At 40.0% G+C, this 16,720-nt stretch overlaps 2 protein-coding genes across 3 annotated transcripts in view; one reads left to right on the top strand and one right to left on the bottom strand.

The window, feature by feature from the left end:
- The window catches only part of mier1b (mesoderm induction early response 1b, transcriptional regulator), a 24,788-nt gene extending 12,370 nt beyond the window's left edge, over nucleotides 1-12,418 (top strand). The window contains exons 9-13 of one of the 2 annotated variants that reach the window (XM_057857820.1): nucleotides 3,667-3,748; nucleotides 3,820-3,914; nucleotides 4,324-4,370; nucleotides 10,155-10,282; nucleotides 10,363-12,418. In XM_057857820.1, coding sequence (XP_057713803.1) covers nucleotides 3,667-3,748; nucleotides 3,820-3,914; nucleotides 4,324-4,370; nucleotides 10,155-10,282; nucleotides 10,363-10,673 — 663 coding nt within the window. In that variant the 3' untranslated portion in view covers nucleotides 10,674-12,418. Of the gene's footprint in view, nucleotides 1-3,666; nucleotides 3,749-3,819; nucleotides 3,915-4,242; nucleotides 4,371-10,154; nucleotides 10,283-10,362 lie in introns of both variants that reach the window. The other variant, XM_057857819.1, reaches the window with a different exon arrangement.
- LOC130930098 (UDP-N-acetylglucosamine/UDP-glucose/GDP-mannose transporter-like) overlaps nucleotides 11,646-16,720 on the bottom strand; it is a 20,568-nt gene continuing 15,493 nt past the window's right edge. The window contains exons 11-13 of the mRNA XM_057857821.1: nucleotides 16,127-16,209; nucleotides 11,962-12,014; nucleotides 11,646-11,880 (exon numbers count right to left, since the gene is read on the bottom strand). Of these exons, the coding sequence (XP_057713804.1) occupies nucleotides 11,870-11,880; nucleotides 11,962-12,014; nucleotides 16,127-16,209 (147 nt within the window). The 3' untranslated portion in view covers nucleotides 11,646-11,869. The remainder of the gene's footprint in view (nucleotides 11,881-11,961; nucleotides 12,015-16,126; nucleotides 16,210-16,720) is intronic.

Consider the following 16,720-nt stretch of genomic DNA (forward strand, 5'->3'; position numbering starts at 1 on the left):
ATTGGAAGGGACGAACTGACGAGATGTTGCTAATGAATGACACGCTGAAGTCGAGAGAAGTCCGGCAGTGGGATTTGTGACGTCACAGCACTGCGACGTCAACAACCATGGCGAACAATCAGTTAAAATAATTTTACAAATTTTATTAAAACGAAAACATTAAGAGGGATTTAATGTCAAATTATTATAACTCATACTAAGATGTATCTTTTAAGAATTACTTGTCTTAAAACTAGAGGATCACTTTAAAGCTGCTGCCCCCGCGACCCGACCCCGGAACAAGCGGAAGATAATGGATGGATGGATGGATGGTTGGTAACAAAAAACTGACCTGTTTATTCAGTGATAAACACAAAACATTATAAATAACAAACAGAAACGGCATATTCAGTCAGTAAAACGTGCAAATAATATTGTAAACTGTCTTAAAAAAGCAAAACACACAAACAATCTCCGTGGAAAATAAACTATTAACTCAGCATCAGTTCTTTGCTCTTGAACAACTGTACCAAGGCTTTAAAAAAATGAAGGTGTGCTGTAAAATGCGGACCGGATTGTAGAGAAACCAAAGCAAAAACTGGAATGGATTATGTAAATTGGTGCACTGGAAAACACAAACACTCAAAAAAACTGGATCGGGGGTCTGGATCGGAATTTTTCCGTGTCAGCCAATCTGATACCGATGCGCATTTTTTTGCGCAATAATGACGGTCGATCCGATCCAAATATCGGATTGGGACAACCCTAGCTTTTAATGTTTAGTAGCACTGCTGCGCACGCCCAATGTGACGTGTGCGAGTTCTGACGTTGTCCACGCGGGAGCTTTCCATTGATGTGGATGCAGAGCAAGCCCCCCCAATCTCCCTCAATCGAATCCTTCCACTTTGGAGCCCAGATTCAGTGGTTTGCGTCAACCCTAGCTTTTAATGTTTAGTAGCACTGCTGCGCACGCCCAATGTGACGTGTGCGACTTCTGACGTTGTCCGCGCGGGAGCTTTCCATTGATGTGGATGCAGAGCAAGCCCCCCCAATCTCCCTCAATGGAATCCTTCCACTTTGGAGCCCAGATTCAGTGGTTTGCGTCTTCGCCTTCCGCTTTCGCCGACACCATATGAAGGCGAGGACATTCCAAACACAGTCATTGCGTCTTGGTGTCGCAGAGTCGCCATGTAAACTGTCTTAAATGTGTTACTCTGAGATACAGTGGGGAGAACAAGTATTTTATACACTGCCGATTTTGCTGGTTTTCCAACTTGCAAGCCATGTAGAGGTCTGTAATTTGTATCATAAGTTCTCTTCAACTGTGAGGGACAGAATCTAATACAAAAATCCAGAAAATCACATTGTATAATTTTTAAATAATAAATTTGTATTTAACTGCATGAAATAAGTATTTGATACATTACCGACTAGTAAATATTTCGGCTCTTAGTTCTTTTTTAAGAACCCCTCCTGTTCTCCACTCATTATCGGAAGTAACTGCACCTGTTTGAACTTGTTACCTGTATAAAAGACACCTGTTCACATGCTCAAACAAACAAACTCCAACCTCTCCACAATGGCCAAGATCAAAGAGCTGTGTAAGGACATCAGGGATAAAATAATAGACCTGCACGAGGCTGGGATGGGCGACAGGAAAATAAGCAGCTTGGTGAGAAGGTAACAACTGTTGGAGCGATTATTAGAAAATGGAAGGAGCGATTATTAGAGAATGGAAGAAGTTCAAGTTGACGGTCAATCTGCCTCGTTCTGGGGCTCAATGCAAGATCTCACCTCGTGGGGCATCACTGATCATGAGGAAGGTGAGGAATCAGCCCAGAACTACACGGCAGGACCTGGTCAATGACCTGAAGAGAGCTGGAACCACAGTCTCGAAGAAAACCATCGGAAACACATTACGCCGTCATGGATTAAAATCCTACAGCGCACGCAAGGTCCCGCTGCTGAAGCCAGTGCATGTCCAGACACGTCTGAAGTTTGCCACTGACCATCTGGATGATCCAGAGGAGCAATGGGAGAAGGTCATGTGGTCGGATGAGACCAAAATTGAACCCTTTTGGTCTAAACTCGGCTCGTCGTGTTTGCAGGAAAAAGAAGGATGAGTACAACCCCAAGAACACCATCCCAACCGTGAAATATGGAGGAGGAAACATCATTTTTTCGGGACTGCTTCTCTGCCAAGGGTACAGTACGACTGCACCGTATTGAAGGGAGGATGGATGGGGCTATGTATCGCCAGATCTTGGCTGACAACCTCCTTCCTTCAGTGAGAGCCCTGAAGATGGGTTGTGGCTGGGTCTTCCAGCATGACAACGACCCAAAGCACACAGCCAAGGCAACTAAAGAGTGGCTCCGTAAGAAGCATCTTAAGGTCCTGGAGTGGCCTAGCCAGTCACCAGATCTGAACCCGATAGAAAATCTATGGAGGGAGCTGAAAGTCCGTGTTGCCCGGCAGCAGCCCCGAAACCTGAAGGCTCTGGAGAAGATCTGCATGGAGGAGTGGACCAAAATCCCTGCTGCAGTGTGTGCAAACCTTGTCCAGGACTACAGGAAACGTTTGGTATCTGTAATGGCAAACAAAGGTTTCTGTACCAAATATTAAGTTCGATTTTTGTGATGTATCAAATACTTATTTCATGCAATTAAATGCAAATTTATTATTTAAAAATCATACAACGTGATTTTCTGTTTTTTTTTGTATTAGATTCCGTCCCCCACAGTTGAAGAGAACTTATGATACAAATTACAGACCTCTACATGCTTTGCAAGTGGGAAAACCAGCAAAATCGGCAGTGTATCAAATACTTGTTCTCCCCACTGTATCTGGGTTTAAATAAAATCCATTGAACAAAATTTTTATTTTTCAAAGCATATTTGTAAATTGGAACATAAGAATAATGTTAAGTTAAATAAAGAAATAACAAAAGTAACTGAAATATTCTTTAAGTGAGCCTAAACCCACAGCCACAGCACAACATTGATACCATCAGAACAAAAATAATTATTTTCCATAAAAAACACGTGTGTATGACCCGTAACATGTTTACGTTATACACACACAGTCTTTCACAACACAGACTGTTGTCAGAGAAAAAAAATGGCATGTTTTACCACCTCTAGACACACTAAACATGCTGAAGTTAACTCTCGTACTGGTGGGAAACATTTATAATAGTGTTTACCAACCTTTACTTTTGTAAAAATGTAAAATCATATTGGAGGTATTGCCTTCTCAGCACCCACACTCCGCAAGCATGTTTTACATGTCGGTTGGCCCTCCTCCTCTAAGCCGCGGCAGTCTCTAACTTTTCTGTAGCCAAAGTATTCCCTTGCCAGCCATTTCGTTTTCTTCGATGGGGGAAAAAGTTGAGGAGTTTCACCTCTTCCACCAAAGTGTAGCACAGCTTGACTCACTTACACTGAGCAAGAACCGGTAGGGGAGCGTCGAGCCTTGGGGCTTCAAGCGAGATATTTCTCCCTGCATTTTTGGGACATAACAAACTAGCTAATACTTTAGCGACAGTGTGACGGAAAATTTTTGCGGTTTTGAAACTGTGACATTTTCATACAACGGTATACCTTGAAACCGGTAATCAGCACATGTCAACATTGAAAATATAATACCCTTTGTTTCTGTTGCCACTAATACAAACCTATTCCTTCCAGGCATTATATGAACTCGTGAAATGTGACTTTGACACAGAAGAAGCTTTAAGAAGACTTAGGTTTAATGTAAAAGCAGCCAGAGGTAAGCCTCTCTGAAACAGAAATGATGACGTTTTGATGGGAATCTGAGTATTTACGTTATGTTGTCTGCAGAGGAGCTTTCAGTCTGGACTGAAGAGGAATGTAGAAATTTTGAACAAGGACTAAAATCCTATGGAAAAGACTTTCATTTAATACAGGCCAACAAGGTAGGTTCATAGTTGATGAACCACAACAAATTGTTGCAATTGTGTGTTCCTGTTTCAGGGTTCCCCCCAGAAACTAGCAAAGCCTGGCTTATAAAGAAGTGGGGGGAAACTCATGTTACACATTTCTGAATTATAAGCTGTATGAAAAATAGGCTGAAAATCCAAATCCAGTTTACAGTTTCACTTGATGTTCAATTCAATACAAAAACATTGGATAGATTTGATTACCTCTAAGCGTGACATGATTTCTGATGTTGTCTCCTTGTGTATGCGGTGTTGACAATTGTATTAATGGTGATTTCGTGTTTTGCTGAATTAAATCTTTCAGGTGAGAACTAGGTCTGTAGGAGAATGTGTGGCCTTTTATTACATGTGGAAGAAGTCTGAGCGTTATGATTTCTTTGCACAGCAAACCAGACTTGGAAAAAGGAAATACAACCTTCACCCTGGTGTCACGTGAGTTTATCTTCCTTTTTGGGCGGGTGAAATTTACGACGTGGGTGTTGAAATTTGGATTTAAAATGTTACACTGGATTTTGAGAATTGATATATGTAGGTGTTTTTTGTCTTTTTTAATGTCAACCAAAACAATAATGCAGTAATGCTTTACAAAATGCTAGGTTAAACCAAACTGTGTGTGTGTGTGTGTGTGTGTGTGTGTGTGTGTGTGTGTGTGTGTGTGTGTGTGTGTGTGTGTGTGAAATTTATCCACTGAAAATGCTTCTAGACAAGAAAATGCAATTTACTGCTTTACAAAATGGGAATTTTAGCTATAAAGTGTTTGATACGTACGTGGGACAAATTGGAAAGAAAATGTTGGAAATAGATTTTATAATGATGAAAACTAAAATTAGCATGAGAATTCCAAAATTGCAGTCATTTTTATTGAGCTACGCCGATCACTGAAGTTTTGAAAAGCCTGAACTGCTTATCTTGATTTTTTTTTCCCCAAATAAACAACAGAATGAACTTTCAATATTCCATAATATAATTAGAGTAGCCATATTCTTTTGTAAAAACAAAATATTCTTAAACATTGCAGTAATGTATCTTTTAATATTTGATTGTATGTCTTTTTTTTAAAATTAGCATGTACTGTGAGTAAAATAAGTACTATAGACCTTATAGTGCATAAACACAGACAAAGAGCTTTTTACGTTGAAAATTCTTGTATAATGAATGCGTAAATACCTGAATTCTAGATGATAGATGTGGACATAAAACTCATCTCGATTCTTTGTTAAAAGAGCAAAGCACCGGGCAGTTAGCATTTATTTTACTTAAATGTCGGATGTGCTGCTAGTCTTTAAGCCACTGTAGCGCCGCCCTATCATCACAAAGAGATTTTTCCGTTGAAAATTCTTGTGAATAAATGCTTAAATCCCTGAATTCTTTATAGATATGGACGTAAAACAGTCTATATTATTGGTTAAAAGCAAAAAAAAAAAAAAAAACGTGCAATTAGCATTTATTTTAGTAAATATTGCGAACTATGACGCCAATGCCGAAGCGGCTAATTTCTTTCATGATTTTTTTCACAACGTTTCAAAATGCATGCATGGTACGAAAAATCTAATAATTATCTTGAATCCTCGAACAAATCACTCCTCAGACAATCCTTCCTGTTTGTATGCGGAACAATTTTCTTACTTTTTCAACCTAAATCCGGGGCTAGGTGGCTGCGTACGTGTTTGAGAATAAATCTTGTGTGGGCAGGCCCCCTACTTGAAGGCGTGTCGCAGTGTCTGCAGGTTGTGTCCCGTCAATATCATTATGAAGTCTATGGTATTTGAACACCCCTGCGAGCAAGCAAGCACCTACCATGAAAATTTCAAACCCGCCCATCATTTCTAAGTGGGAGAACTTTGCAGTGTGTTCAAATACTTATTTTCCTCACTGTGTGTTAAGCATTATTTGTCTTACTAAGAGAATATATCCTTTAGTTTAGAATTTTTAAGACAAAGAAACAATGATCAGTTTTGGATTTTACACCCCCAAAAATGAGTTAAAAACAGTTCAACAAAAATTGTATTGCACAGTTTTATATTTTGAGAAAAAAAAAAAACTCAAAACAAATTACCTTATTTTCTGCACTATAAGGTGCATCGGAGTAAAAGGCACACCCTCCACTGAATGGCCTATTTTAAAACTGATTTTATATATAGGGCGCATCGCATTATAAGGCGTAGTAGTTGTTGGGGTTGCACTATGCATCCACTAAATGAAGCTGTGTTAAAGGGAATGTCATGCCATGGATAACTAATGTTGATCCATATATACAGTGGGGCAAATAAGTATTTAGTCAACCACTAATTGTGCAAGTTCTCCCACTTGCAAATATTAGTATAATATTAAACCTCAACCATGAGAGACAGAATGTGGAAAAAAAAAAAAAACAGAAAATCACATTATTTGATTTTTAAAGAACTTATTTGCAAATCAGGGTGGAAAATAAGTATTTGGTCAATACCAAAAGTTCATCTCAATACTTTGTTATGTACCCTTTGTTGGCAATAACGGAGGCCAAACGTTTTCTGTAATTCTTCACAAGCTTTTCACACACGCTGGTATTTTAGCCCATTCCTCCATGCAGATCTCCTCTAGAGCAGTGATGTTTTGGGGCTGTCGTTAGGCAACACAGAATTTCAACTCCCTCCTCACCCCGTGGCATCAAAACGATAACAAGAACGGTGAGCAAAAATCCCAGAACCCCACGGGGGGAACTAGTGAATGACCTACAGAGAGCTGGGACCACAGTAACAAAGGCTACTATCAGTAACACAATACGCCGCCAGGGACTCAAATCCTGCACTGCCAGACGTGTCCCCCTGCTGAAGAAAGTACACGTCCAGGCCCGTCTGCGGTTCGCTAGAGAGCATTTGGATGATCCAGAAGAGGACTGGGAGAATATGTTGTGGTCAGATGAAACCAAAATAGAACTTTTTGGTAGAAACACAGGTTCTCTTGTTTGGAGGAAAAAGAATACTGAATTGCACCATACCCACTGTGAAGCATGGGGGTGGAAACATCATGCTTTGGGGCTGTTTTTCTGCAAAGGGACCAGGATGACTGATCTGTGTATAGGAAAAAATGAATGGGGCCATGTATCGAGAGATTTTGAGTCAAAATCTCCTTCCATCAGCAAGGGCATTGAAGATGAGACGTGGCTGGGTTTTTCAGCATGACAATGATCCCAAACACACAGCCAGGGCAACAAAGGAGTGGCTCCCTAAGATGCATTTCAAATCTCAACCTCATAGAAAATCTGTGGAGGGAGTTAAAAGTCCATGTTGCCCAACGACACCTCCAAAAAAATCACTGCTCTACAGGAGATCTGCATGGAGGAATGGGCCAAAATACCAGCAGCAGTGTGTGAAAAGCTTGAGAAGAGTTAAAGAAAACTTTTGGCCTCCGTTATTAGGTATTGAGATGAACTTTTGGTATTGACCAAATACTTATTTTCCACCATGATTTGCAAATTCTGTAGAAATCAAACAATGTGATTTTCTGTTTTTTTCCCCCACATTCTGTCTGTCATGGTTGAGGTTTACCCATGTTGACAATCACAGGCCTCTCTAATATTTTCAAGTTGGAGAACTTGGACAATTAATGTTTGACTAAGTACTTATTTGCCCCACTGTAAGGCGCATTGGCGTACTGTCGGCTTTTGAGAAAATTGAAGGCTTTTAGGTGTGCCATAGACTTCATAATTATTTACGGGGAGCGGGACTGATTAACAGGGGGTCTGCATTATTGGTGTGGCCGTCAAAGCTGTCCGAGTGGAGTCACAAAGCTTTTTCCGTTGAAAATTATTGTGAATAAATGCTTAAATTCCTTAAATATTTATAGATATGGACGTAAAACAGTCTCGATTCTTGGTTGAAAGCAAAAACAAAACAAAACAAAAAAAACGGGCAGTTAGCATTTATTTTATGTAAATATATCAAATGTGCCGCTAGTCTTTAAGTCACTGTGGCCCCGCCTTGTCACCACAAAGAGCTTTTACGTTGAAATTCTGAAATGGACGTAAAGCATTCTCGATTCTTGGTTAAAAGCACAAAAAAACGGCAGTTAGCATTTATTTTACGTGAATATGTCGAATGTGCTGCTAGTCTTGAAGTCACTGTGGTGCCGCCTTGTCACCACAAAGGTTTTTATGTTGAAATTCTTTTGAAGAAATGCTTAAATCCCTGAATTCTTTATAGATATGGATGTAAAACAGTCTCGATTCTTGGTTAAAAGCAACAAAAAATAAATAAACGAATTGCGAATTATGACGCCAATGCCGTAGCGGTTAAATTCTCCCATTGATTTTTTTTCACGTTTCAAAATGCATTCATAGTACGAAAAATGGCGCTACCTTATCACAACAGCTTTTTACATAGAAAGTTCCTGTGAACAAATGTTTAAATCCCTGAATTCTTTATAGATATGAATGTAAAACAGTCTCGATTCTTTGTTAAAATAAAAAAAAACGGGCAGTTAGCATTTATTTTACGGAAATATGTCGAATTTGATGCTAGTCATTAAGCTAAAGTGGTGCCGCCTTGTCACAACAAAGAGCTTTTTACAATGAAAACTTGTGAATACATGCTTAAATCCCTGAATTCTTTATAGATATGAACGTAAAACAGTCTCGATTCTTGGTTGAAAACACACAAAAAACGGGCAGTTAGCATTTATTTTTCGTAAATACAGTGGTACCTCGACATACGATCGCTTCGACACACGATCTTTTCGACATCCGACGTAAAATTTGACTCGCCATTTGTTTCTACATCCGACGACATGCTCGAAATACGACGACATGACAGCACTGCAAACGAACGCACGGTGGATTTTCTTGTGTGAGAAATCAACACAGTTTTCAAAAAAAGTTGATACAGTTGGAGAAACAAGGAAAAAAGTGATGCTTACCTTTGAAATGAAGATGCAAGTTATAGAAAAATATGAGCTTGGGGTGCGCGTCCCTGAACTGGCTCAACAATACAGCTCCATGGTCCTCTTCCGACCACCGTTCGCCACTATTTATAAGTTAAGGTGACAATTATTATTGTGGTAACATTGCCAAGGAAATCGCCAGCTTCGTCACATTTTTATCATTTATTTAAGAACTTATCCAACACAAAACGCCCATTGTCTTAAGCAGTTGACTGTCCTCTCAAGAAAACGAAAGTATTATCTCTACCGCACCGACCTATCTCACTGAGACGTCAGCTTCGCGGTGCGTTCGGGGACAGTAAAAAGTGTCCGCCATATTAGAATCCGATTCGTTACATTATTTACACGAATAATTATTAATTCTTCTTATTATTATTATATTATTCTGAATTATTTATTTATAACTTATTTGTTTTTCTATGTTTAATTGCCATTTGTAACAGTGCCAGCAGTATTTATTAAGAATTTAGTGTATGTTTTTAGGCTTTGGAACGAATTAATGGAATTATAATGTATTCCTATGGGAAAATCCTGCTCGACATACGACCATTTCGACTTACAAACAAGGTCCTGGAACGAATTAAATTCGTATGTAGAGGTACCACTGTATGTCGAATGTGCTGCTAGTCTTTAAGCCACTGTGGCGGCAGCCTTACAACAAAGAGCTTTTTACGTTGAAAATTCTTGTAAATAAATGCTTAAATCCCTGAATTCTTTATCGATATGAATGTAAAACAGTCTCGATTCTTGGTCCAGAAGCAAAAAATGGGCAATTAGCATTTACTTTACGTCAATATTAAGAATTATAACGCCAATGCCGTAGTGCTTAATGTCTCCCAGTGATTTTTTTTCACAACGTTTCAAAATGCATGCATGGCACAAAAAATATAAAAATTACCTTGAATCCTCGAACAAATCACTCCTGAGACAATCCTTCCTGTTTGTATGCGGTACCGCTTTTGTAATTCTTCCAGCCTAAATCCGATGTTGGATCGCTGCACGTGTTTGAAAATAACTGCGACCGGAGTGTGGAACGGCCCCCTACTTGAAGGCGTGGCGCAGTTTCTGGGGAATGCGGCCCGTCAATATCATTATGAAGTCTATGCATTGGTTGAAAATTCATTGTTAGCCATTGATGGCAATAGTCGTTCAATCTATTTGAACTCAGTTCAAATTGGAATACGTAATGTAATGTATGTCAAAAGTTGAAATCTGTGCGAACCTGGGACTTTGCTAACATGATGTCATCCGACCAAACCGGCTTGTGTAACGTGTCCGTACGCTGCTGTGTGCCTTTAGAGACTACATGGACAGGTTACTAGACGAAACGGAGAGCGTTGCCTCCAGCAGGGCGGCGTCGCCCCCTCCCACCACGTCCAGCAGCAGTGCCAGCCACTCGGAGAGGGAAGATAGCAGCGGTCACAATGGTGAGGTCACTTTCCAATAGCACGAATGCAAAATGTGAATGTATGATTTGGGAAAAAAATTAATATTTTGTTTTTGACAGGTATCGCAGGCCACATTCCCAGTCATCTAGGAGATGGCGCCCATAGTGTCCAAGAGAACCAAGTAAAACGGGAGCCCGTTCAGTCGAACGGACCGTCAGGCGACGGTCCCCTTCACCCTTCGGGCAACAACTCCAACGGATGCATCCACCCCGGCTCGCCCAGTCACGAGCAAAACGGCTCCCCCGACGCTCAAGCAGACCAAAGAGACACGGCCGTGGCGGCGCAGGACAAGCCGGCCAAGAGGTTCAAGATGGAGCCAGAGCTTTCGGTCCCGAGCCAATTGGAACCTACCAGAACGCAGGAGAACTGAAGAGTCCTCCGTCATGTTGTGAGGACGCTGACTTTCTTGGCGGGAAATGGGTCAGCGAGGTCTCTGTGACCGCCAGTGGGACGAGTTGACCAAAAAAAAAAACCCGCCGTCGATCCTCCAGCAACGGCAAGATTCCGACCCGTCTGGTCTCTCGAGCGCACCCATGTAGCTCTGAACTCGACTGACTGACAGCATTTTGCCAAGAATATCTTTTCTATCTGTACTCAAAAACAATTCCCATTAATATTTTTTTACACAAGATATTTATATTTTTTAACAAAAGTCTATGATGGGTATTTGCTTTTCAAGCCATTTGAACATTTGTGAACAGCAAAGAGTTTTGAATGACGTCGCGCCGATGTTGCCGGCTACGTCGCGAGTTCACTTTAGTTGCACTTTCATTGTACATTTCTGTGGTTGTCAAGAAGCAGCAGCAGAATGACATAACTCACTCAGAAATAAACCACCGCAGGTTTGTTTGTGTCAAGCCGCTGACATCAGTGATGTCCTGTATTGTTAATGCATTTTGGGATCTTTAGAATCTGCTTCCTCGCTTTAATTTTTCCTTTTACCCGTCAGAATGTCAGTGATTTTTAAGCTTTGTATAGATTTCCTACATCCGTTGGTACATTCTTAAGTCTGTTCTTAGGTTCATGAGCGTATTGCTTGTGTTGCTCTGAAATATACATAATGTAATAGAAGTAGCCGTTCCAATTTGACTGAGTTCATTTAAAGCAGTCTTTTGTTCTAAAGTTGCTATGTTTGACTTTACACAGCAGGTTGATTTGAGCGGGTGCTATCCTCCATCCACGCCGCTAATTCAGTGAAGTTGCCTTGAAATCACTTCGTTTCTATCTACACTCCTGACTTAATGGTCATTTCTTCACAGAGCACATCGATGCAGCTAGTCCCATTTTTGAGTGATGTTTGGCTTTCTCCCTCTGTAAATGACACCTGAATAAAAACAACTGCTTACTAGACAATTGGGTATATTTGAGAAAGCTCTTTCAAATAAAACAATCACATGCGGAATAAGTGGTTTACCCTATTAGGGACAGTGCAAGGTTTTCTTTAAAAATAATTACAATGAAATGAACATTTACCCCGTATGGGTTAAAAAAAAAAAGTCCAATCATCAATGGAAGGCACTAAAGATGGAAACACTGATGGGCGTCTTCCAATGTGGGTCTTGAGATTCACGCCTTTTCTGTTTGAAATATGGAAATGTTTCAAGTTGGCATTCAAAACCATCTAAATGAAGCATTTAAATTGAACACTGAAAACTTACTTGTTTGCACCTCTGTGAATGTGATGAAAGAGTACACAAGGCTGCCTACAATACTTTTGGGACACAAAGGGGACATTTTCTCAATGACAATTTCAACCTTTTACATTTGTTTTACCAGTATTGCTTGACAGTATTTGTAAATACTGTAATACTATTGCAAAACTTGCGAAAATGTGTTGATTATGGATTGGACATACATTCCAGAAGAGGAGGACATTTGGGCTTCAAAATTCTTATTTTCAGATACATACACTGCTGGCCAAAAGTATTGGCACCCCTGCAATTTTGTCAGATAACGCTCAATTTCTCCCAGAAAAGGATTGCAATTACAAATGATTTGGTAGTAAGATCATTTACTTTGCTTTCAATGAAAAAACACAAAAGAGAATGGGGGAAAAAAATGAAATCATCATTTTACACAAAACTCCAAAAACGGGCTGGACAAATGTATTGGCACCCTTTGAAAAATCATGCGATGCTTCTCTAATTTGTGTAATTAACAGCACCTGTTACTTACCTATGGCACATAACAGGTGGTGGCAATAACTAAATCACAACTGCAGCCAGGTAAAATGGATTAAAGTTGACCCAACCTCTGTCCTGTGTCCTTGTATGTACCACATTGTGCATGGAGAAAAGAAGACCAAAGAACTGTCTGAGGACTTGAGCAAAATTGTGAGGAAGCATGGGCAATCTTACGGCTACAAGTCCATCTCCAAAGACCTCAATGTTCCTGTCTACCGTGCACAGTGTAAAGCCAATGGCACTGTGGCTAACTTCCCTAGATGGGTACCAGGGGTCGCGTTAACCGAATATTTTCCGTCATTGACCGATTTTTTAAAACGGTGACGGAAAAAACTGAAGTCCACCTGTCATTTTGACAGGTTGCAATTCACACCCCAGACCACAGGGTGGCGAGTGAGCATATTAATTAGCTATTGTCTCTCTTGATGCATGACGTCGTTGGCCTTACTCTGAAAAATGTCAAGACAACTGAGTGTCCGAAGTTTCTTCAAAAAGCCCCAAAACGATGATGGTGTTGATAAAAGAGGTGAAAAAACAGGGACTGCACAAGCGGGCACGCAATTCAAGTCCATGCGCACCAGGAGGAAGGTGTAAGACTTCGTTCAGGCCACAGCAGGTGAACTGTTAATTTCATTGTTTCATATGTAGCCTACCTACTGGGGCCACAGTCAGCTGTTTTTGTCTCTGCGGAGAAAAAAGTTACATATTCATCTGCTTGATGTGTGATGGCACGGTGTGGATTCTCTGTTAAGCTTGTTCGGACAATATTAATTTAAAATTAATGAAAACTAAATACTATTGAATATGTTAAAGCGGTATGCAATGTTAAGAGTCTTGTTAGCTCGAATTGCTGTGTCCAGCCGCTGTAGCTCTGCTGCTCTCTGTGAACGCTCTATTCAAGCCGGAACGCGCGCGGCTCTTAAGTGTCTCTGTCACGTGACTGTGTCGTAGCCGCTAACGCGCTCGGCCAAATGGACACACAAGTACGGAAGGTGAATTATGCCAAACAAAGGGTCACCACAGTGTCATTATCATCATTTAAAAAAGTGACGGGTAAAAATAGATTATGACCGGATTTTTATGACCCTGTCAGTCAAAATGACAGACAATGAAAAAGTCTAGTGCAACCTCTGATGGGTACGGAAAAGAAAAATTGACGAGTGTCAACAGTGTCAACCCGTACTATCAGTCGGCATCTGAATGAAAAGGGACTCTATGGTAGGATACCCAGGAAGACCCCACTTCTGACACAGAGACATAAAAAGGCCAGGCTTGAGTTTGCCAAAACTTACCTGAGAAAGCCCAAAACGTTTTGGAAGAATGTTCTCTGGTCAGATGAGACAGTAGTAGAGCTTTTTGGAAAAATGCTTCAACAGAGAATTTACAGGGGGAAAAAAATGAGGCCTTCAAAAGAACACGGTCCCCACAGCCAAACATGGCGGAGGTTCCCTGTTGTTTTGAGGTTGCTTTGCTGCCTCTGGCACTGGACTGCTTGACCGTATTAATGGCATTATGAAGTCTGAAGACTACCAACACTTTTTGCAGCATAATGTAGGGCCCGGTGTGAGAAAGCTGGGTCTCCCTCAGAGGTCATGGGTCTTAAAGCAGGACAATGACCCAAAACACACTTCAAAAAGCACTAGAAAATGGTTTGAGAGAAAGCACTGGAGACTTCTGAGGTGGCCAGCAATGAGTCCAGACCTTAATCCCATAGAACACCTGTGGAGAGATCTGAAAATGGCGGTTTGGAGGAGGCTAGAGACATGGAGCAGTTGGCCAAAGAAGAATGGTCTAAAATTCCAGCAGAGCATTGTAAGAAACTCATTGATGGTATCCATCCATCGGAAGCGGTTGTTCGCAGTTATTTTGTCTAAAGGTTGTGCTACCAAGTATTCGGCTGAGGGTGCCAATACTTTTGTCCAGCCCATTTTTCTGAGTTTTGTGTAAAATGATAATGATTATTGTGTTTTTTTCATTGCAAGCAAAATACATGAAGACACTACTCAAAGAATTTGTAATTGCAATCATTTTCTGGGAGAAATTGAGCATTATCTGACAGAATTGCAGGGGTGCCAATACTTTTGGGCAGCAGTGTATTCAACAACATTAAGTACCAAACTACCAAAAGCTTGATCAGCTCAGTTTACTAATCAGTGGTAATTATTTAGTCTTTACAACACAGTATAATCACACTAAGAGAGTTGCTCACAGGGTTGCAAATTTATATTAATAACTTTTTCTCAGGATTAGCTTTTTAACTAAGTTGTCACTGTTAAGAAAGAGTAAAGACCCACTTCAAAAGCTTTTGGAAAACTTTTTGATGATGTCACGATAAAAAGGGTTATGGTAAAACGGTTACCATGCAAATAATAATTTATATTTGAAGTAGAGACCGTAATTGGAAAAAAAAAAAAAAAAGATTTTAACTGTTTTATTTGGGATCAGATTTATTCTTTGGGTTGAAGGAAGCGAAAACAGCATTTCAAGTGGTACTTGAGATGTAATTTCAAAACTATTTTTAGGCATTCTTATCTCATACTTGTTGGTAAATTTATTTTCAGGGCAGGGAAATTTACTCAAAAACTATTTTTTTTTATTTGTATGAGCATACGCTTCATAATTATATTGACAGGACACCATCCACAGACACTGCGTCACGCCTTTAGGTAAGGGGCCGTCCCACACTCCACTTCAGTTATTCGCAGTTAGTCGCAGTTATTCAACACATGCAGCAATCAAATGCCGGATTTAGGTTGAAAAAGTACGAAAGCTATACCGCATACAAACAGGAAGGATTGTCTTAGGATTGATTTGTTCGAGGGTTCAAGGTAATCATTATATTTTTAGTGCCATGCATGCATTTTGAAACATGAAAAAAAATCACTGGGAGAAATGAAGCACTTCGGCATTGGCGTCATAATTCTTAATATTTACGTAAAATAAATGCTTGATTGCCCGTTTTTTTGCCTTTAACCAAGAATCGAGGCTGTTTTACGTTCATATCTATAAAGAATTCAGGGATTTACGCATTCATTCACAAGAATTTTCAACGTAAAAAGCTCTTTGTAGTGATAAGGCGGCGCCACAGTGGGTTAAAGACTATCAGCACATTTGACATATTTACGTAAAATGAATGCTAACTGCCCGGTTTTTTGCTTTTAACCATGAATCGAGACTGTTTTACATTCATATCTATAAATTCAGGGATTTAAGCATTTATTCACAATAATTTTCATCGTAAAAAGCTCTTTGTTGTGATAAGGCGGGGCCACATTAGCTTAAAGACTAGCATCACATTCGACATATTTATCTAAAATGAATGCTAACTGCCCGTTTTTTTTGCTTTTAACCAAGAATCGAGACCCGTTTTACGTTCATATCGAAAAATAATTCAGGGATTTAAGCATTTATACACAGGAATTTTCAACATAAAAAGCTCTTTGTCTGTGTTTCCACTCGGTCAGCTTTGACGAAGATAATCAAAGGCCCACTAATAAACAGCGCCGTGCCCCATGTCCCGTCAATATATTATGAACTCTATGGTATGAGGATGATTTAAAATTTGAAAGGTAGTATGTCAAATGTCTTCCAATTCTAGAATGACCCTTTAGCTGTGATAGCTTGATTTCAGTGCTCTTACCTTATGTTCAAACCAATAAAATTAGTCCAAGAAAAAATGTAGTCTCCGCCCAAGACCATTCCAACGTAGGTCACCAGGATATTCTGCAACAATAGCCAATCAGTATGTAATTGCGACGATCACACTTGTTGGACCAACTCGTTTACCTCAATAATGCCTGACTGCAGCACAGCGGCAAGCGATAGCCGCTATAAACCACGCCTCGTACCAGTGTTGGTTTTGGCAGCCCTTTTAATTTTCGTCTTAGTCTTTTGGACGATAACTGGTAATTAGTCTTAGTCATATTTTAGTTATCTTGAAATGTGTTTGCCATTGTCTAGTTTACGCTGACGGAAACTCAACTCTAATTTAGTCTCGTTTTAGACAACGTTTGCAAAAAATGTTTTCGTCTGTAAAATTAAAACATTTTTCCCCAAAAATAATTGAAAAGGTTTCCAACGATTTTGAATGAACTTTGACAGATCAGCACATATCTACAAGGACAACGCCAACTTGGTGATAATACACACTCAGCAGGAAAACAGTACATTATTTTTAAATTATTTATTTCCACTTGGACGCCACAAACTATTAGTAAAAAAAAGTCCGAGAGTT

The sequence above is a fragment of the Corythoichthys intestinalis genome, chromosome 14 (assembly GCF_030265065.1).
Source record: "Corythoichthys intestinalis isolate RoL2023-P3 chromosome 14, ASM3026506v1, whole genome shotgun sequence".
Lineage (NCBI taxonomy): Eukaryota > Metazoa > Chordata > Actinopteri > Syngnathiformes > Syngnathidae > Corythoichthys > Corythoichthys intestinalis.